General features: G+C 48.5%; 2 protein-coding genes across 9 annotated transcripts; one reads left to right on the top strand and one right to left on the bottom strand.

The window, feature by feature from the left end:
- Window positions 1-83: 83 nt before the first annotated feature.
- Window positions 84-9,115, top strand: psap (prosaposin). 2 transcript variants are annotated; one of them, XM_018738132.2, is made up of 15 exons: window positions 84-243; window positions 4,862-4,995; window positions 5,134-5,208; window positions 5,331-5,456; window positions 5,954-6,142; window positions 6,276-6,419; window positions 6,543-6,599; window positions 6,849-6,854; window positions 7,298-7,450; window positions 7,571-7,663; window positions 7,749-7,932; window positions 8,021-8,184; window positions 8,260-8,340; window positions 8,454-8,561; window positions 8,644-9,115. In XM_018738132.2, the coding sequence occupies exons 1-15, from the start codon at window positions 210-212 to the stop codon at window positions 8,677-8,679; spliced, it is 1,584 nt and encodes a 527-aa protein (XP_018593648.1). In that variant the 5' UTR covers window positions 84-209; the 3' UTR covers window positions 8,680-9,115. The 2 variants fall into 2 exon arrangements, with proteins under 2 accessions (XP_018593648.1, XP_018593649.1); XM_018738133.2 differs by lacking the exon at window positions 6,849-6,854 and having other exon boundaries at window positions 86-243.
- Window positions 9,039-21,262, bottom strand: abcg2c (ATP-binding cassette, sub-family G (WHITE), member 2c). Of its 7 annotated transcripts, none has more exons than XM_029254021.1 (17): window positions 20,886-21,262; window positions 20,149-20,193; window positions 18,623-18,839; window positions 18,218-18,277; window positions 16,527-16,644; window positions 15,671-15,826; window positions 15,131-15,288; window positions 12,655-12,806; window positions 11,898-11,990; window positions 11,292-11,464; window positions 10,738-10,889; window positions 10,458-10,547; window positions 10,136-10,260; window positions 9,890-10,044; window positions 9,702-9,791; window positions 9,530-9,582; window positions 9,039-9,446 (listed from the first exon to the last, which is right to left on the bottom strand). In XM_029254021.1, the coding sequence occupies exons 3-17, from the start codon at window positions 18,814-18,816 to the stop codon at window positions 9,299-9,301; spliced, it is 1,917 nt and encodes a 638-aa protein (XP_029109854.1). In that variant the 5' UTR covers window positions 18,817-18,839; window positions 20,149-20,193; window positions 20,886-21,262; the 3' UTR covers window positions 9,039-9,298. The 7 variants fall into 7 exon arrangements, with proteins under 7 accessions (XP_029109854.1, XP_029109857.1, XP_029109856.1 ...); XM_029254024.1 differs by having other exon boundaries at window positions 20,149-20,209; window positions 20,886-21,261; XM_029254023.1 differs by lacking the exon at window positions 20,886-21,262 and adding an exon at window positions 20,705-20,879 and having other exon boundaries at window positions 20,149-20,209.
- Window positions 21,263-21,643: the final 381 nt, after the last annotated feature.

The following is a 21,643-nucleotide window of genomic DNA, read 5'->3' on the forward strand; positions in this document are numbered from 1 at the left end:
CATGATCATGAAATCAGGCAGAGGCGAAGACACGCCCACTGGATCACGTGCTCGCGGAGCCACCCACTTATCGGTCACGTTCCTCGGGTCACCTGACGCGCCGGACTCTGTATAATAAAGTGATCAGCTGACAGACCGCATTGCAGAGACCTCGTCTAGCAGGATCTGGCGGAGCGAAGATCAACGAAAAGCTGTTACTCGCGCGAAAAATGTCGCTTCTCGCCCTCATTTTCGTCTCCACAGGTAATATTCGTAGTCGTTTTGTTCGTGTGGGTTTCGGAGCGGGGAGCGCGAGTGAGTGACGCCGTTCGGGGAAGGAACTAGACTAGTAAACAAGCAGCGCCGCCATACTCTGTGTTGGTGTGTGTTGTTGCGTCTGTAAGGCCGGGAGCCGTTGCTGTTCGTTCTGCTTACCTCCCACTCCGAGTCGTATATATGGCAACCCGTGCTGTGGCTCTGTGCTCCCCGTCAGCTCAGTCCGAGTCCGGGAGTTCCCCCCCACGGCTCTCTCACACACTCTCTCCCAGGCTGAGGCCTGAACTGAACAGCCACCGAGCGACATCCAAGACGACCGACGGGTGTACCGGACAAACACGGGCTAGTGACTCATTCATTGAACTTGTTGTCCGGGATATGTGTGTATTTGCCGAAAGGACATTTGACGTGTCGCTTCAGACAGAAGCTCTCGATCCGGGACGAGCTAATCTAACGGTCAACAACGGTTGTAGCTGCTATGGTATGCCATCCGCGCGCCGCTGTCGACTTATGAACAGCACACACCGTTCATTGTGTACTTTCCCTGCCTTCCTCCCCCCCCAGGGGTCTGGTAATTGGGCTGGTTTCGAGTACAGTGAGTGAGTAACACCGCTTGTGCCGCCGCGTTCCTGTGGCGCGTGAAAGACCAGGAATGATTCACTCGCTGTGTCCCGTGACTCTCCGTGAGATAGCGGGAGCGCGCGCGCGCGACGAGCAGAACTGAGGTCTTCGCTGAGCGGTCGCTGCGATCTCCTCCGTAGCCCGAACTGTTGTCCAAATATCGTGTTTTAGAGGCTAATTCGCTGCCGTCGTTAACGTCTCATCCACCCCCATCATGGGCTCTTTCGCGAAAACTTAAGCGCTTGTAGTTGTACAGGAGTCCATTTGAAATGGCTGGAGCTCCTGTGTCTCAATCCCGTGTCACGTGTCTTGCCTTGATACTTAGTGAAGGATCCAAACCCAAGTCGTGTCAGTGAAAAACCAGACTGTAAATGGGCCAGTTGTGATAGTGTGATGCTTTCTATCATTTCAGGAGGTGTCAGCTAAAATAAGTATACTAGCAGGGTAGCGGTTAGAAGTGCTGCCTTTTGGGCCCAGGAATCATGGGTTCGAACCCCAGCCTGCAGCAGAAGTGTCCTTGAGCGAGGTACTTACCCGAAATAGTTCCTGTGAGATCACCCAGCTGTGTAACTGGCTACATTGTAAAGTAGCTTAATGTTGTAAGCTGCTTCGGAGAAGGCATTTGACCTTTTGCTTGTAGATGCGGAGTTTCAAGTTGTAGTACCATAGTGCCTAAAATACCACCTGATGTTCCTCTTTCTGACGATCTTAAAAACCCAGGTTTCACTTCACTTTTACCCACACTCCTGCTGCTAGAGACCTTCGTAGCCCAGGAGTGACTTCTGTGCACGTTCCTGGCCTCCCGTGACTAGCAACTTAAAATCTGTCCTTGGGTGGTGGGTTGAGAACTCGAATATCCAGATCGTAGTTTGTCAAAGCAGTGGGATGGAGATGTTACCGGCACTGCTGGGTGCGCGTTGGTGCGCTGGTGCGCTTCCTCCGCCCTGCACTTTCAGATCCTCCTTTCTAAACAACTAGTCAGTTGAGTGATTTTGTTTCAAAATCTCTGCTGAAAGGGAACTTCCTCTTTGATTGTCTTTTGAAGTGTCACATGCTGTCAGCTTTCTAATGGAGGATGGCTGAGCTGAAGGCTTTGCTTCACTGTCAGAGCCTAGGGGGCTGCAGCAGGGTTAGGGATGTACACTAAATCTAGGGTTAGAGTACATTAGCGGTAGTCTTGAAAGTGCTGTGAATTGGGATGAAATGGTGCAGCTGTCTAAACAACTTAACAGTGTTGGAATCAGTGGATTAGAGGTGTGTGGTTTTTTTTTTTAATTTTTTTTTTAGGTGTTGTGGGAGGTCTAATGTAGTTGCATGCTGTATTGTAGTCATGCCCTTTAAAACCAACATGTATTCAGTAAGAACCCAGATACTTATTCCTGCTCTACGTGGCTTGTAGCGGTGTTGGAGGTAAAAAGCCAGAGCTGGATGAGCGTGCGGTGAAACGTGACAGCATCGTATCATATTCCAGCTAAAAAGGAAACCTGGAAAGTTCCCTGAACAATGTGAAAGGCATACACCCAGGGAAGTACTTTTGAGGAAGTTGGACTGCTGAGTACAGTTCAATGTACTGAAAATACAATGAACCAGTAGTTGATTTGGATGATTAAGGTGTTTGATCTGCAGGACTTGGTCACAAGCACTTTGTTCAACCCTTGAACTGATTTCAGGCAGCATGTAATGTCACTGGGTTTGCCGTTCAGGTAATGTTCTGTATGTCATTTCTTGTCAAAGTGCCTACATTTACAGTTAAGCTGCTTTGGAGAGGAGCATCCTAGTATTGAACCACACCTGTTTCTCCACTTGTACAGCTAAAGATTGGGATGGGTCATTTCACAGGTGCAATTCAGGGTAAGTGTCCCATAAGTGGAAGTGGTTCACATGACCAAACAGCCAGGAAAGCTGTACAGCTTTTTTTTTTTTCTGCTAAGGTCAGGGGATCTTTGTAGAAATCTAAGGTTTATGTGCTTACTGGCAAGTTATGGGAGAAACAACTTTAGCTGCTATCAGAAGTTGCTGTCGTGTTGCAATGCCCAATCATGTGAACATAAGGGCTTAACTGCTGTCAACTGTCCTTTACCTGAATCAAGTGCTATTGCTCATGGGTTATGTTGTGTAATGTGCAAACCTGAAGTTAACTTGCTCAGCAGTGTGTGCAGTCACTACTACTGTAAGTAGTGAGGTTGGGGTCCCATCCTAAAATACATGTGAAACAGGATTGCTGTACTATGAAACTTTCAGTGGGTGATGCAAGAGTATGAATGACGTATGTATAGAGCCCTTGTGGGAAAATTTTACCTGATTTTGGGAGTATGCTAGCCTTTTCCCACGCGTAAGCTGTGCTTGAGTGAACGGTCTGCATTTTGGAACGTCTTCCCTCCGCGTGACTTGATTGACTTTGCGACGGCTCCCCGCGGTGAACTTTTGCTACAAGTTGCACACAAATCAAGAATTCTCTGGTTTGTGACACAAGGTGGTTGTCTTGTACTTTCTGGGAATGTGAAATGTGGTTTCCTTCTATCTGCGAGCATGAACAAATAGTATGGTACCTGAGTTAGTCCTGCCGTGAAGTTTCGGAACGCAGGTTCTTGTACGTGCGATTGGTCTTTCTTTCCGATTTCCAAGTAAAGCTACTTTAAGCAAGTTGCCTAAGAACTGACTAGTAGTTGCCTACATATTATCTTGGAGGTGACTTCTCTGAAACTAAGAATTGGGCCTTCAGTGAAAAGGAATTTTCTTATGTTGTCTCAATAGATGTTTGTATGCTGTGCAATGTACTTCTAACAATCATCCTGTACTTGCTGTGAGGGATTTAGGTGCTTTTGCAGCAAATTGGGTTGAGCAAGAGGAATGAGCTTTAGTTTTTGGTGCAATTATGATGGATTGGGGTCAAGCAGCCTCAGCTGCTGATCTGTGTACTAGTGTTTGGTTAAATAACATCTGATCACTGAGTAGCTACTGAATGTGGCTGTTTTCAGCAACATGCTATGCATGAAGAGGATCTGTCAGGTGATCACAAGTTTTATTTTTGTCCTTCCCGTGGCTGCACAGGAGCAACACAATAACAAGATAAAGTTTCCTGCTGCTATAGGGCTGCCAGATGAGGGTGTCCGAGTTGTCTGACTTGTTTGAATGCTCTGCTGTCTAACAGGCTGAAACCCTGCATCAGGAAGTAGTCCTGAACTCAATGAACAATATCTTGAAGGGGGGAAACGAGAATGTTGGGCAAATACCGGAGTGCCGCTGTCAGCGACGTTCCCAGTTTTCCTTCTGTAAGGAAGTGATTTGTTTGCATTCCACAGCTTGGGAAGAACAAGGTGCAATTGTTATGCAATGTAGTGATATCTTTGTGTTCAGTGTCATAGTGATTGGAGTACTATTTACCAAAGTTAAGTGCTAGATTCAGTGATTCACCTGGTTATACAGCACAGCAAGAACACCCACCAATAATGGGGAATTTAACATTTCCCTGGATCCATGCCTTTGGGTTATAGGAGGAAATGGGCACAGACATGGAGTGTCTGAACCCACCACCCTGTATATTTAGTTACCCACTATGAGTTTTAAGGGTACTGATGCTTTTCATCAGATTCACTCACATAACTTATGTCCCTTTTAATTGCAGGAAGACACTTTCCCTCTGTAGAAAAACCTTTCCTCTATTAGGTACAGATGGTGTGTTAACTAGTACTTGGTTGGTTCTTTCATTCGAGGTGACTAGGAATGGTATACATGGCAAGTACCTGCATTATTTTACTGCTTTAGACTACAAAGCAGTAGAAATGCATGGCGTGTGGGATGAAGCGAGAGCACCCAGGAAACTGTTGGCGCCCAAGGGGGGAATGTGAAAGTGGTACATATACCCAGATTGAAATGTACAGTATTGTCAGCATTGGTGCAGTTTGTATTTTTGTTCCACAGCTGAATGTGGCTTAGTACAAGTCTCTCTTTATTAGTACTCCCAACTGTGCTTTCTGTTCCTCAGCTGTGGCCACCCCCCTCCTGGGCACTGAGCAGTGTGCGCAGGGCCCCCCTTACTGGTGCCAAAATGTGAAAACTGCCTCGGTCTGCAATGCTGTCACTCACTGTCTGCAGAATGTGTGGAACAAGCCACAAGGGGTAAGTAGATCATTTTCTGTGCAACATATGGGAAATTGACAATCTTAAGTTGTCTCCCTGCTCCACTAATGAACCCTATCCATGTGAGTTGTGTGGTTGTATGGAATTTTTTTTTTCTTCCTGAATCTGTTGCTGCAGAACTCTGTGGCATGTGACCTGTGCAAGGAGGTGTTAACTGTGGTGGGCCAACTGCTGAAGGACAATGCAACCCAGGTTAGTTTGGGTGAGGTGAGGTTTACAGTTCAGCATAGTTTGCTTTATTTAGACTTGATGTGGGATTTATAAGTGTTCACACCCAGGAAGTGAGCATTCAGTGTAACTCTTCTTGTTTCCAGTCTGAAATCTTGAGCTACTTGGAGAAGGCCTGCCAGTTGTTGCCTGACCCGAATTTGTCATCTCAATGCAAAGAACTGGTGGACAGCTACTACCCTGTCCTGATTGGCATCATCAATGGAGAATTGGTAAGGAATGGAAAGCTGAAACCTGTTGGTTCTGTAGATATTCTGCAAGTCTTACAGCCTCATACAGAAGGATGGGAACCTGCAGCATGTTAGAGATGCTTGCAGACAAAGGGCTGGTCATGTATTTGGTGTAGCAGTTGGCTGAAGAAAATGTTTCCGGCATTGAAAAGTTAACTGTGTGCTGAGAAGACAAACTGCTGTTAAAAAGGCTTGAAGGTTACTGCTTCAGGCACTTGATGGTGATTAGCATGGATGCACTTAATGTTGATGAGCCAGGAAGTTTGCTCAAATTTAAAGTACTTGTTGGAAGGGCCGGAGTAGCGTAAATAGTTTGAAAACAAAATAAGAGCTTGTGATGGAATGCATTGCATAGGCTTAGGAAGCCAGAGGCCGGTATAGGTGATCTATAGGAATTGGGAGCGTTGCGGCAAACCGGAGTCATTCCGGAAGGAAATACTGTAAGGGTGACTCCTGTCCTTTGTCTGTGCCCCGCATAGAACAATCCTGGTGCGGCATGTGCTGCCTTGGGCCTGTGTAGCTCCCAGCAGAAGGTACTGGCTGAGTCGCAGCTGCTGTCGAACGAGATCCCCCAAGTTGATGCTCCAGAGGGTCTGTCCCCCTTTCTTCTAAATGTCCCACAGCTGCTATATCCTCAGGAGAGCCCTGAACAGGAGACTCCTAAGGAGGTAAATTTTAGTATATAGTAAAGGGCAGAGTTGCATACCTCCCCCTCCCAGTATGTAGTCGAGAATTGGAAAAGTGAATTTATTTATGTAAGGTGAATAATTGCTCATGTACAGATGTTGTATGCTCCCCCAGGTGAATGGAGATGTGTGCGAAAGCTGTGTGAAGTTCATCACTGATGCTCAGGAGCAGGCCAAGGCCAACAGCTCCTTCATAGACTCCCTCATTGCTCAGATTGAAAAGCAGTGTGATCTGCTGGGGCCTGGGATCTCAGACATGGTAGGAGCATGCAGAACAAAGCTTTGAAATGGGTTTGCTGAAAGGAGGTAGCTTATGAGTGCAGTGTATGGAATGAGTTTTTTTTTTTTTTTTTTTTTTTTTTTTTTTTGTTCCCCCTTACAGTGCAAGCAGTATGTTGGTACATACGGACCTCTAGTTATCCAGCAGCTGATGTCCATGGTAAGTAGTGGAATATAGGCAATGTCACTGGCCCTCTTTTTCTTTAAAAGCTTCCATATGCCCCCATTGATGTAATGCAGCATCTGTCCGGGTAGGGTGTATAGTAATTCTTGCTTCTGGAAGTCCTGACAGCAGTGTTCTTCATATGCAAAACCCTTACTGCCTATCTGTTCATCTCATTTGTAAACTTGTCTTTCTCTTTACCTTCCTATTCTTTCGTTATGGATTGTTAACTTTGCCGCCCTGCAGGATCAGGTAGGTACTGGGTGTCACGTAGCCCCCTTGCTTTTTGCCCTCTGCTGTTGGCACCACCTCATCGCTTGTGCCGTTTGTGGCTTAGAAAGTTGGAGTGCAATTTTGGTACACGTCTTTCAACTAATCCCCCAACCACTAATGGTCATCAATAGACTGGTTTCCTTTGCAGTTCTGGCACCTGTCTGAAGTGGAAATATGAAAGTCTCATACCTAGCTGTAGGTAGTGAACCAATGTGCTTGTACTGACACTAACCCATTTTATCACTCAGATGTGTTTGAAGTTTGTGCATCCCATGTGGTGTCCTTCAAGGTGTATGTTTATGTGAGCAGGACAAGGGCTTGCATGGATTTGCTGAACTGACATCAGGGTGCTGCAGACATGTAATGCATGCTGGGCCAGTTAGAACTGTGTTGGCTGGTTTAACCTGCTTGTGTTTCCATAGCAACCGAGGGATATATGTTGCCGTGCTGGCTTCTGCTCATCTGCCCCAATGGAAGTGCTGGTGGCAGCTAAGCTTGTTCCTGCTAAAATGTTTCCTGCGCTCAAGATGGAGGAACCTACAGAGGTGAAGCCTCTGGCCCTCAAGCCTTCTAAGGTAATGTCAGTACTTGTGATGTGAATTTTACTGGGTGAAGTTTTAAACAAATACTCTTTGTGAAATGTGGGTTATTTTTAAGATGAATTGGAATGATGGTTTATGTTCTCGTTAATGCAGAAGATGGTGCGTGCCCGTGAATCACCCCAGTGTGTCGTCTGTGAGTTTGTAATGAAGGAGTTGGAAAGCCTGGTGGAGAACCCAAAGGAGGAGGTAGGGGCTGCTCTCTCTCCATTGTCCTTGTCAGTGGCCTGTGTTGTAAATGTCAAGTTGACTGCAGTTTTCCTTACCCTTGTAGGAAGCTGTTGTTCATGCTGTGGAGAAAGTATGCTCTCTTCTTCCCTCCACCCTGAAGTCCCAGTGCAAGGACTTGATTGATGCTTATGGCCAGGCGATCATTGAGCTCCTGGTCCAGGAAGCTGACCCTAAGACCATCTGCACTGTGCTGGGTCTCTGCAAGGGTGCTAACCGTGCATTCATCCGTAAGTAAGAGTCCAGATGCAATGTTTATAATGTCAAGTGCCCATGAAAAGAATGCAAAGATTTCTGTATAAATTGGCCCCCCCTCAGCGGAGATGGACAAGGCTCAGTTTGAAGCTGGAGGCTTTTGTGAGGTCTGCAAGATGGCAGTGCGTTACATTGATGGATTTCTGGAGCAGAACGCTACAGAGGCAGAAATTGAGGATGCTGTGAAGAAGGTGTGCAACTTCCTGCCAGATTCATACAAGGAAGAGGTGAGGACATGTGGCAAAAGTTTATGTACATTTCTGTAGTGAATTATTGATTAATGTATTTGTTGGTCTTTGCAGTGTGATCAGCTGATTGAACAGTATGGGCCAGTCATGGTGCAGTTGCTCCTACAGATGATGGACCCAGACTTTGTTTGCATGGTAAGTCATTTACCCTGTCAACAACCACAGCTCCAATAAGTGTGTCTGTTGTAGAAAGGTGAGGTGATGCACAGTGGCAGTTGAGAAAATGACTTTGGCATCCTTTTCTGCAGAAAGTGGGTGCATGTCCAGGTGTACTGAAGAAGCTTCTGGGTACTGAACAGTGTAGCTGGGGCCCATCTTTCTGGTGCACAAACATGGACACAGCCTCACGGTGCAATGTGAGTCTAAAGGTTGGTTAGGGTGAAAGTATGATAATGGTTATGACAGTATTGTAATGTGTCTATCCTCAATTCTTTTCAGGCTGTGGAGCACTGCAAACGCCATGTGTGGAACTAGGAGTGATGGAAAGTCCCATCGTAGGACAGGAGGAACTGCTGTAGATGTGCTTTCTTACTTTGGTTCTTCAATGATTTTGATTTTTGTTCAAGTGGGTTCCTCTGGGGAACAAAAGGGATCTAGTCATTAAAGGTTTCTTTTTGTGGGGATTGCTGACAGGGATGGGGGAGAGTAAAGATCAGCTTCCTTTGTAGGGGTCTTGGTTCTTGCAGGAGGTCTGTGTGGATTGAAGAAACTTTCTGGCCAGTGTGTGTTCAGTAATTTTTTTTTCCTAATAACTAATGAGCCACTGTCTCCATGAATGTCCTACCTTTTCTGCTGAGCTGATGTTCTGTTTATTGATCAGTCTTCTAGGATTCTTTGTGTGTAGTGGCTGGTTTTAATGAATTGATAAGTCAGAGCTGTCATTTAACTCCATTAAAGGTAAGTGATCTTATACTGCAGTGTGGAGGAATTGCAGGGGGAAAAGGGTGGGTGGATGTTGAACAGCTGTAGCACAATATCATAACCACTATAAGACTGCAGGGTTGAGGATAGGTGCCACACTACCTCAGCATGTTAATTACTGCTTTTCAGCAAGCTCACAGGAGAGAGAGCAGTATCCTTGATTAGTCAGTGCTCACTTCCAGCGCTTGATCCTCCACAGTTGGATGTATGAGAAGAGCATGCAGAGACACATGATGCCAAAGAGGGCTACTTCATTCTGCCAGAAGCCCCATGTTGTGTAATCTATAGCCTGCTGATCCATGTACATTTCTCCTGTAATGCTGCAGGAAGGAGGAGTTGTATCAAGAGGGGGTGGCAGGACATTTAACTGACAACACATGAAAGGGGTGCTAGTTGGCCTTACCTGCTGTAGTTGCTTGTGAACACCTGTCCTGTCAGCTCGTTAATGGTGAGTGCCTAAAGGGTTTAAGTTACGCAGTTAGGACCTGTACACACTATTGTACTCTAGGAAGAGGGTGCTATCAAATACAGTGGAGAGCTCAACTTCCCTCTAATAGGTGACAAGTGCTACTCACATTCAAGCCATAGTAGAAGATGCTGACCCACTTTAGCCATGACAGCCAGCTCAACATGGAGTTGAGGTTCACAAGAAACCCTCCAAAAACCTGGTGAAAGGAGTGGGGTAAGAAGTTTATGATAGAACCAGGTACAGAGTGGCAGGGCCCTAATAAAATTTCCAAACTGCAGCATAACAAACACTCACCATCATGAAGACATAAGGCAGTGCAATGAGGGTGTTGGCTACACCAAAGGAACCCACACTGGCACTAACCAGGAATGCCAAGCTGACTGCTGAGAGGCTGATTAGACTCATGGTCACACAGAACAGGAAGAAGGCCTCTGGTTCAGGCTTAAAACCTGGATGACATGAAACAAAGTATGTGAGCAATTTTCTGAGGAGGGGGAACAAAACATTAGGCTCCCCTCTCAATATTTGACCTTTACTCACCCATCATGAAATAAGGGATGGCAGAAAAGACAAAAACAGGCATGATGCGGTTTGGGATGAGGTCAACAACCATCTTGGACAGGAAGTAGACAGAGGTGCGGTAGTAACCGCCAGAATTCTCGTGGCTGGAGGGAACATCATGCAATGTCACAGAGCCAAATATGCAACTGGGGTTCTTTTGTGGGTGTTGAAACTGCATTTGGTTATTGGGAAATGTCCTGGTGCAACACTACACAGAGCGGACAGCTCCCCTGAAAGCATGCACACTTACAAAAGTGTTGCCACACCTCCCTTCCCTCTGTGAGACACAAATATTTCTCACATGAAGAGTGCTCTCTCACTGATGAAGAGCTCAACTCCAGACAGGTTTCCAAACACCATGTTGATGACCAGAAAGAAGAAAGCCCCTATCCTGCAGAACAAAGAGACCCATTTTGCAGTGCTGTCACTACTGATGCCCTCACTGAGTGTGACTCCAGCAGTCAGGAAGAGTCTTTTTTCCAACCCTGATATAGAAAAACCTGACTTGTCATTTCATTTTGTTTTTACATGAACTTCTTACGTAACATTGGCTATCTCGTACGGCGCTACGGGGTGTTTACCTGTTCTGCAAAGCCTCGGGTAACGTTCGGGGGATCCGATAGTAGATGAGTCCCACGAGGATGCCGAAAACGATGTTGAGGGCAAGCTGGGCGTAGGAAGTCTGAGGGTTCCTTAAGATGTTCTTCGCCGTACGCTTGCTCACAAGCAGGAGCTGAGAAGACAGCGACGAGCTATTTCATTCGTCCGAAAAGTACGCCCCAAAGGCGAAGAGACTTTCCGCTCGGACTTCGCTTCGACGCGTACGCTTAGGGAAGGTGGGCAAAATACTTCCTCGTGTCCGAGGTAGCGGCGCGACTCCGGTCCGCTCCCAGAGAAGGCCTTGCGGCCTGAAAATAAAAGCGCTCCCCGCTAACCCCCGTGACAAATACTAGGCCGCCATCGCTTTCTCAAAAACCCACCAATATTTGGCAACGGAGATACCGTTCCCGGTTCGGTGCTTCGTTTCACCGGGAGCTTCCGGTAAACAAATTACAAATGCACGTGCTGGATGCTCCCTTTGCCCAAGACGGTGACTTTTGTAGAGAAAAACTGATGGAACAGAAGGTTTGCGCACCTGATAGCAAAACGGTGTGGCGTAGCACGGCTTCTCCCTCCTCGCCTTGTCGTGACGGTTCACGGGGTTCTTCTCCAGCTGCTCCAGCTGTTCCATCGTGCGGCCGTAGAGCTGGGATCGGCGGTACTGCAAGGCCAGCGGGTTCTTGTCCTCCGCAGTCCGAGTAAGCGTGGCTGCGCGGACCAAAGGAGAGACACGGCAAGACATTTACAGACGGCAGGTAAATGGGGACGAGGGTATTACCATTTTCTATACGTTACACTCTATAGTATTATCCTTTGCGCGGTTTTTACGATGCGTTTCGTTTTAGCTGCGAAATACACAAATGGCAAGTTACACCTGGCTTTGTGGCGCGCGGCCTTTGGGCGAGGGAGGGAGAGAGAGAAGTGGAGACACCGACACACTTGTTCCCCATGAAATGTCTTTAAACCCTTCGTGCGGCACGTTTCGACCCCGACCCCGAGCCCGATAACCTCCCACCCGCCCTTTCTCCGTCTTTAAACGATTGCCTCCCTTGCCCTCGCATCAACGTGTTGTCTTGCCCGAGCGGACAGAGCGCCAAACCTCTGTCGACGGGTGGGTGGGCGTGCGGGAAAAATAACCAACCGAGGCTGGGACCGTCCGTCGCGGGGCCGATCGCTCCCTGCGTTATGTCCATGAAGAAGTCGGCCGGGTTGTTAAACTGCTCGCATTTGTAACCTGCGGACAAGAGGAGGACAGGCAGATGCGTGATTCTTAAGTGCAGTTAGTTCCTTCCTTCCTTTCCACAACGTGAACCGACGTTCATCGCACGAGTAGCTCCGTCAAACTTTATCGGAATATCCACGATTCCCAATCGCTTTCCTAGTAATATATTTTTTTTTTGAGATATATATGTATATTTACGTTACATCACAGGAGCTGCTGTGTACAGGTTTATTTGGCCACGATCTTCAAGTTATGGTGCATGAACATTTACACCTTATGTGAACTTAAAGAGATGACGGGCAAAATGAGTCTGGAAGAGATGAGTTTTAAGACCCTTTTTAAATGCGGACAGGGATTCAGCAGTTCCGAGTGAGAGGGGGAGCTCGTTCCGCCGCGACGGAGACGCTACCGAGGACCTTTGTGCTTCGGCACATGTAAACGGTGTCATCCTGCAGAAAATCGCCGTCTCCTAAAGTCGCAAGTTCCCAAGAGAACAGCGTTAATATGGAGCTGGCAGCGAATATGAATGTTGCGCACGAGCAAGTGTTACGTCTCTTCCTGTGAAGAGACTAGGAATCTCAAAACAAAGTAATGTGAGCAACGGCATTTTATTCGCTCTTTATGCATTTTTAAAGTATTTCTTCATTTTCCCCTGCCCTTCCCCACGTCCTCTCACCCAAGTCCTCGAAATAGGCCACCGCCTTGCTCGCCTCTCCCGCGTAGATGGCCTCACCCTGGTTCAGGAGAGTGAGGTGGTCAAACTGCCGGAAGATGGAATAGCGCGGCTGGTGGATGGAGAAGATGACGGTCTTTCCGTCTCGCGACAGTCTGAGATCGGGGAGAGGGGTCCGTGAGTACGGGGCGACGGCGTGAGCGCGACGGCCGTCTCGGGCCTCCTGCCCGACCGCGGCTCTGCCGAGTAACGGCACAAACTTTCGCAGCAAAGTGCGGATTAGAGGCGATGCGGCATCGCCGACATCTCGCCTTGCGACTACCTGCGCAGCGAAAACATTGCCTTCGCGTCACTTTCGGCTCGGTTTTAAAGTTAAAGCTTTTCCGTCGTGACATCGGCATTCGTTCATTTAGCAAACGCTTTTCCCCAAATGCACATAGAGCTCAGAGTAAAACAAAGTACACCGAAAAACAGATGAGAGGCTTCAGAGAGACAGATACGTTGATTACAGCACAGCGCGCCTGCGCGGACATATGCTTTTTCGCTCGTACACAGAGTAGTAAGCTGAAGTGCCTGACTGCAGATATGACAATGAAATTAACACAAATAATCCTTACGGTGCAAATCGTGCTGCGGTTTGGGTTTAAATCCCACCCGGTCTGCGTGCGGTTCGCAGGTTTTTCTGCCCACGGTCCAAAGACATCCGTTTCAGGTGAACTACCGACTCTATGTTGACTGTAGTATAGATATGTGTGTGTGACATTACCCTGCAATGGACTAGTGTCCCGCAGCGCCCGTACCCTGTCTCGACCCCTACGCTCACTATGCCGTGGACCGCCTCGACCCTGCGCTGGACAAACGGTTATTGGTCACGGACAGACGGAAGGGTAGAGAATCACAGCGGACGATGCTGGAGAATCTCATGCAGCTGTCAGGAGAACAGGAGAGAAATGGGTCTGAATGAAATGGGTTTCAAACATTTACATACATGTACATGTATTCATTTATCAGACGCTTTTCTCCAAAGCGACGTACATCTCAAAGAAAATACAATGTGTTCATTACATTAGCAGGAAGAGACACTTAGATGCAGATTAAGTGCAGTTCGTTTGTCTCTTTCCACCATATGAACCAATGTTCATCACACGAGAAGCTGCATAAAACAGTCTGAATATCGACGATTCCCGATCACCTTCTTAGTAATTTTTTTTTTTTTTTTTTTTTGGAGATAGATACAAACATTTACATTACATTCCAGGAGCAGCTGTGTAAAGGTTTATCTGGGCATCATCTTAAAGTTATGCTGCATGAACATTTACACCTTACGTGAACTTAAGAGATGATGGGCAAAGTGAGTCTGGAAGAGGTGAGTTTTCAGACCCTTTTTAAATACGGACAGGGATTCAGCAGTTCCGAGTGAGAGGGGGCGCCCGTTCCGACAACCTCCGCGCTTCATCCCGGAGTGCCGAGAGGGCCTTCCCGAGGGACGCGTTTAAACTTCCTCGCAATACGATCAAAACCACATATCGACAGGGGCTCGCTGTTGGACCTCCTGCGAGCGGGAACAGCAAGTGGCCAGCGGTGGAGGAGAAGCACGGTACTCTTGATGGAGTGTACCGTTTCCGCGTCTTATTTAGCGACACGTCTGTAACCCGAAAGCTAACGATTTCGAGTCCCTAGACAAGCCCTGCTGTGCTATTCCAGAGTAGAAAGTACCAACTGGTAGCGTCGTGGTTACAGCTGCCGCCTTTAAAACCGAAAGCTGCAGGTTCCATCCCCACCTCCACATGCAGTACCCTTGAGCAAAGCACTCGGCGTACATTGCTCCGGTAAAATCAGCCGGCTGCGTAAACGGGCAGAACGTCGATAAAAGCACTCGATAAGGTGTTCGAAAGCAAAGACGTAACAATCCCGACCGAGATCAGGCTCGTTTGGGCGCTTGTGTTCCCGATGCTAAATTACGGCGCGAGAGCGAGACGGAAAGATGACGGATTCCGTCGAACTTCGGCGTCGGACGAAGACGTCGCGCGTTCCGTGGACAGCTACGAGAACAAACGAGTCGACCGTAGAAGAGATGAATCCGACCGTCGCCGAAACTACGTCCATCCTACTTTGGTCGTACCATTAGAAGAGAACGATCGCTACAGAAGGACGTCGTGAGCGGAAAGACGGAAGGAACGAGGAGAAGAGGACGACCCGCAACGGCGTTGACGACGGCGACGGGGACGACGCCGGAAGAGCTCGCCGAACTAGCGCAAAACCCGTTTCTTCTTACGTCTTTAATTCGTCGAGTCGCCGTGACTCCGACCCGAGTCCAGGGCACTTAGCAAACTAATCAACGGGTACGTAATTGCAAGCTTGCAACTCTAACCGCTTTGGAGGAAGGTGTCAGCTAAATGTAATTTACATGCACAACACAAAGCGGCGAGGAGGAGGTGCGCGGAGAGAAGTGAAGACGCAGGGGCCTGCGGACAGGTACTTCTGCAGCAAGGCGATTATCGAGTTGGCCGTGTTGGCATCCAGGCCGGTGGTGGGCTCGTCCAGGAAGAGGAGGGCGGGTGAGGTGATGAGCTCCATGCCGATGCCGCACCTCTTCTTCTCTCCTCCAGACACACCCCTGAGAAACACCGTCCCGATCTGGAGACACGTGGGAGTAAGGGGCCCGATTCAGAAGCGCGCGTGCGCGAGATGCCTCGAGAGCGTTACGACTGAATGTGATGCTGCCAACATGAACAATGAAGAGCGAATGAGCGAATGAGCGAATGAATGAATGCAAAAGGACTTGTCCAACAGAGGCCCTTTAAGGAGGTTACCGGTTGAAATCTCACCGTAATCTAACCCTGTTGTACCTTCAGGCAAGGTACTGAATTACCTCATAAAATCACACACTGCAAACGTATAAGACAAAGCTACTCTTAGTTACACTGTTAATAATCCATGATAACTTGTCCTATGATGGATGTCAAGGGGGCACTACAGTACTTTTTTTGTTTTGTTTTTTTTTTTTTTTTTTTTTTACCTTGGTGTCGGCGCAGTCCTGGAGGCCCAACTCCTGGATCACTTGGTTCACTTTGGCCGCCTTGTCCATGTGGGAATATTGTCGCTGCGAAAGCCTCAGGTTGGCGGAGAAGGCCAGGTTCTCCCTCACAGTCAAAGTGCCCATCAGAATGTCATCCTGACACACACACACACACACACACACACACACACACACACACACACACAGCGGAACCAGTTACACACAGCTCAGAACACAAGGTGTCACAATGGCAGATGGGGGGGGGGGTTGAAAAATGGAGAAAATCGTTTCTAGAGAAGTCAGTTAACGTTACGTTTAACATAAAATTTTGTGCGCTCTGCTGTCGGGTTTCTTTAAATGACGGCTTTTTGCCCGACACCTTCAGAACACGCACCGTAACACTTAGGCTACGGAATGTCATCTTATTCGGATTTTTTCAGAATTTTCTGGAATAAAATACAAACGCTATTTACTGCCACGAGACGGAATCCAAATACAGATTTCAAAACCTGTTCTTTAAAAAGAAGCTTTTTCTAAATGATCTGTCATCATCTTAGGACGCGTGAGGCAAGCTGGCAGCCGCGATGTTATTTTGGCACATCTGGAAATTATTAATGCGCGACTAGAAATTCCGCCAAGAGACGGTTGTCCCGAAATGTCCGATTGCGTTGCGTCCAAAAGGGACAAGGTGACCAAATGCTGACCTTTGGTCTTGCCAAAAACACAGAGTTTATCCTTCAAAACACGGGGGCGGCGACTCGTGCAACGTATCGCCCAAATGATGAAATATTTCATCGGGCGGCGAGTTCCGGTCGGTTCCGGAGCCGAGCCCGAGAACGAGCGGCGACTCCCTTACCTGAACCACGTAGGCTGAACTAAGTCTTAGGTCCGATGTCACGACTGCGTTCTCCACCATCACCTGACCGGAACGCAACCCTTTAGGGTCCTTCCTTCCTGCGATGACATCCAGCAGCCTACATGGATACATGGATAGATACATTAAAGTAGAACATAAAAGCAACGTAAAAGGTGAAAGCTAAACAAACCAGCACGACAACATGATGTTTTGGTGAAAGCAAATATCTTTTATGCCAATATTTCTTGAGGTTACGTTTAAATGTATTCTTTCAGTAAACACTTTTCTCCAAAGCAAAGCACATCTCGGAGGAAAACGATAAGTTCTACGAGCGCTAAGCGTCAACAGAAGGAGACGTTTGGATGCAGACGTGCGATTCCACCACGCGAACCAGCGTACGTCACACGAGTAGCAGCGTAAAGGTTTAGCCATTATTTCACTAATTGTTATTAAAAAATGATTACGTGCTTACACGTTGACCGAGAACTTCGGGGAGAAGCGAGTGCGAAAGAGGTACCTTTCGAGTCCCTTCTTAAACGTAGAGAGGGATTCAGCAGTTTCGAGTGACAGGGGGCGGTCGCCGCACCACGTCGGAGCCGGAACCAAATACCTTCGAGCTTTTCCTTTTGGACCTTTTGCGCGTGGGGCCGCCGAGCGGGCGGAGGCGGACGAGGGAAGCGGTCCGGTTCGGGCGTAGCGGATGATCAGCTCTTGTAGGTATCTGGGAGCGGTTCTACCGATGCTTTCGTAGACCATAACCGGGGTCTTCAATTTGACCCGAGCAGCTACGGGAAGTTAGCGCACGGAGACGACGAGAGGAGACGGGCGGGAACGCTTCGACGGGTCGGACGCAACTCGGGCGGCAGCGGGAAGGCCACGCGGGACAGCGCCGCGGCGGTCCGGACGGGACGTCGTCGTCGCCCCGGCCCGGATCGGGAGCGGCGCGCAGTCTGTTGCGAGATAAGGACCCATCCCGCGGACGTCGCGTGGGACGCGTCCGCGGGTCCGAGGCGCGGCTTCGACGCGCCGAGAGAAAGACGGACCCGGACGGATCGTCGCCGCCCGGCTTGACGCGGAGTTCTCGACGGGACGACGCGCCGGCCGGGAAGTAAAAGATCTCCATTTTGGAGAGGTTCGGCTGTACTCGGCGAAGGGCATCGACTTCTGCGCAGCGGTTTTTTTTTTCTCCAAAGTGACATACAACTGAGCGAGATCAAAAGGGCATTTTGCAACGCGGACATGCAATTCTCAATTCTTCCCCGACAGCTTAGGAAAACAAAGCGAAGGTTTAAGGACCGCATTGCGAATGCGGCGCGAGTTTCGGGAGCACGTGACACATCGGGAGAGAAGCGGGTCCAAAACAGATGTGTTTCGACGCCCTTCTCGAATGCTGAGAGGGATTCGGAAGTCCGGAGAGAGAGAGAGAGAGGGACGCCGTTCCGCCGTTCCGCCGAACCGGAGCGAAAACGGAGAACCGCCTGGCTCTTAGCAAATACATCGGAACGGATAATTCCGATTAAAACATCCAGAACAAATTAGGAAGATAACATCTAGATAAGTCTATGGGCTGCGATCTCCAGCGGTTTTCATCGTATCTCAGTTATTAATTGTTCACTTTCATTCAAAACCCCGTACGTTGTGCAGTCCACAAGGACCGGCCTCCCAAACCCAACATGCCGTTTGCAACTTACGAAGTTTTTCCGCTTCCCGTGGGTCCCATGATCGCATTCATTCCCGGCATCATGATCCCGCTGAAACGAAGAAGTCATCAAAAAATTTGCCGGAACATTTCCTCGTCCTCGAAACTTGACGCATGCATTTTTTGTACAACATACATGCGTTGACAGCTTTCCGTTAATTTGCGCAAAGTGGAGACAGTGACTACGGATGCGAAATATGTGTCTGTAAAGCCATCGTCGGGTATATTATTAAATACGTACCATGCGGCGGTAACGTATCCTACGAGATTGTAAGTACACGCTCTCTGCCGCGATCCCTCTTTCAAAGGAAGTCTAATACTCTGCTCTATTCTACCGTCTCCCATGTACCGTACGGTATTATCGTCATCGGCTGCTCTCCGTCCCTCCTCTCCTCACCTGACATTCTTGAGGATCTCTCTCTCCGTCGGCTTCCTTTGAAACGGCCCCGCGCTCTCCCGGATGCGGTAAGTCAAGTTCCGGAACGTGACGGTGGGACCGGGGATGCTGAAGCACTTCATCTCCTCCGCCTCGCGGGTCGTACCGTCCGTCTTACGGCCTCCGTCCATCGGAGACTCTTCTTCGGGCACCATGGCAGCGGCCGGGACGCGGCGACCTTAGAGAGCAAAGGAAAAACAAGGGAGCGCGCGGTGCCCTAAGTACGATGAGTATATTTATCTCCCGTCTTTTCCACGATGGTCTTTTCAGAGAACGCTCCATTGTTCGGTTGTCTCGTGACATCCAAGTTCAAGGTTTGTCGTCGTCGTACGTACAAGTACCGCGTACAAAGTACTACGAAATTCTTGCCCGAGCGCTTCTCCACAGACTATAGACAACACAATAGATAGTACTACGCAAAAAAGGAGAAATAAATAATACCAATAACAATGAACGGCCAAAATAATTACAACTGACAACGCGAGTCAAACGCGTGGAGGGGATCAGTCCAACTTCCAGTTGCAAAAAGTGACAAAGTCCAGTATCGTTGTCGATACCGTACATCAGTATGCGTTGAACATTCTTGCAACATTCTTCACACGGCTATTTCCTGTCTAAGAAGAACCACCAGAGCTCGCAACCCATTTCGTTCTTAACTCACTTTCACGCTCCATCGTCCGAAATTCACGTCGAAACACGTAGCGCTTACAGCGAAACAACCTTCAAAGAAGCAGAGAGGGTGGACGACTGTGCAGCGGTGATAAACTTTGACCCCCAAACTCTTTTTCTATTCTTTAACAACGCGCTAAATAAAGAACTGCCAACGCCTAAATGTTTTTTTTTTTTTTTTAAATGTCACAAAAAAAGAAAAACACTGATGCTTCTATCTGAAATTTAAAAAAGCAATAAGAAGCCAATGTCACATCATTCTGTTCTGTAATACGATGAGAACTCCAGTAACCCATCCATGATCGATAACTGTTTGTCGAGCGCAGGGTCAAGGTGGTCCGGAGCCTATTCCGTCAACACGGGGGAGAAGCGAGGTGCACCGGGACAGCCGGCCCACGACGAAGGATTTCATTATTACTGTTTATTACCGTAATTACCGTTGTTATTATTCAGCATCGTTTCCCTGCAATAAGACTTGAGGAGGCCGGCCGTTACGGCAGCGCCCCGTGCTGACCGAAGACGACGAGACGTACCTTGCCGAGCTGGGGAATCAAGCTACAATAGAGCAACAATAACTGGCTTACAATTCTTGTTTAATCTAGAATGTTTGGGCGGGGGGTTACAGCCACAGATTTTTTTTTTTTTTATTCCTTTCCTCTGGACATACTTATCGCTTCATAAAAGCATTGATAATATTTTACACTAGTAACTCTGTAGTGTCTTTGTTTCCTCGCTCCGTAGCTGTGCGAGAAGAGCTTTACACACACTTTACACTGTACAGAAATGGATACATTGACTCAATTTCGTTACACTTACACAGGAGCCGCCTGCTGATGCGGGTGGTGGTGTCCGGCGGCAGCCAGCTGCGAAGGAAAAGTGCTGTAAAAGTAAATAGTGAAGGAAACCGTAACTGAAATTTTTAAAGAAATTAAACAAAAAAAAAAAAAAACACAACATTATATATATAGATATATATACTGAGCCACACTTAAACTGGGGGATTATTTTCTGTTTGCTGAGCCGCGCTGCGTGTGTGTGCGGAGGTTCTGAGACGGAGCCGCTGGCTGAGGCGGATGATCATGATGGTAACGAAGAAAGAAAAGTGTCACACGACGACACGACACACGACGGCGGGGACCACTGACCGACTCAGTGACTGGACCACCGGACGGACCAGCACCAGCGCAGTGAGTGAGTACGTCGTTTACCGCGACGCTCCCCGCACAGCAGCACAGCGCCGACTTGTGTCATAATGACTGTATTAATAATTAATACCTGCGACTGAACAGTTTTTATCGTTCACAAAGCCTAAGCGAGCCGGGGACGAGGAAGGACAAGGAAGGAGGAGGAGGAGGAGGACCAGGACCCACTTACTCTGACTGACTGACTGACTCACTCACTCACTCAGGACCCGAACTTCTCGGACTTCAGCACCAGCAGCAGTCCCGCGCTGTACCGCCGACGCCCTGCTGCTGGTGGTGGTAACGCAGCCGCAGGTCCCGAAAACGTCCGCACGTGCACAAACACATAACATAAACACAGTAATACTACTCACGAGCGTAAAGCAGCGGCGCGCCGTCGTAAACGGGCGCGGAAGGGTTCGTAAACGTCACGGCCGCCGCACGTGCCCGCCTGCGCCGCCCTACGTTCGCGACGCGTGTGTCACGTGGTACAAAATAGTCGACGTCCGAGCGGGTAGGGCGAGCTGCGCGAGCTGCGCGAGGACCGCGTGACACGTATTTAAATACAGAAGCGCCTCGCGGGCTGCCGCAGCCGTGTCGCGCGCGCTCACGCGTGTCTCCCCGCGTTCCCGAAACGGCACAAAAGCGATTTTTCCCCCACGGAAAGTCGAGCCGAGTCGCGTCCGGCGGCGTAGCTCTGGCGCACAAATCAGTGCGAAAACGAAATAAAAACAGCTGCTGTAACTGTGTGATGTGGCAAAGAAGCGTCCAAATTGCTCCATATTTCCGTACAGTTCGCCTCCGATTATAATCATCGTGTCTCATTTTCACACATTTTAGTGGGCCGGCCGTTTTTGTGATTGGGGGGGGGGGACAAAAAAAAAAAAACACGTGGGCAGTGGCTTTGCGTTAAATTTGCATTAAGAAAGCAGAAGTTGGCATCTGATGCCACGGTTGAGGAAAAAGCAGAAGTTGGCATCTGATGCCACGTTGAGGAAAAAGAAGTTGGCATCTGATGCCACGTTGAGGCCATTTTGCTAGGTAGGTCACTCAGTTGACACCTTCGCATGATAAAAGTAAACGTACATGGTAAAAGCAGGGTAAAAGGACCTTGGTTCAGGATGCAAGAGCA

The sequence above is a fragment of the Scleropages formosus genome, chromosome 8 (genome assembly GCF_900964775.1).
Source record: "Scleropages formosus chromosome 8, fSclFor1.1, whole genome shotgun sequence".
Lineage (NCBI taxonomy): Eukaryota > Metazoa > Chordata > Actinopteri > Osteoglossiformes > Osteoglossidae > Scleropages > Scleropages formosus.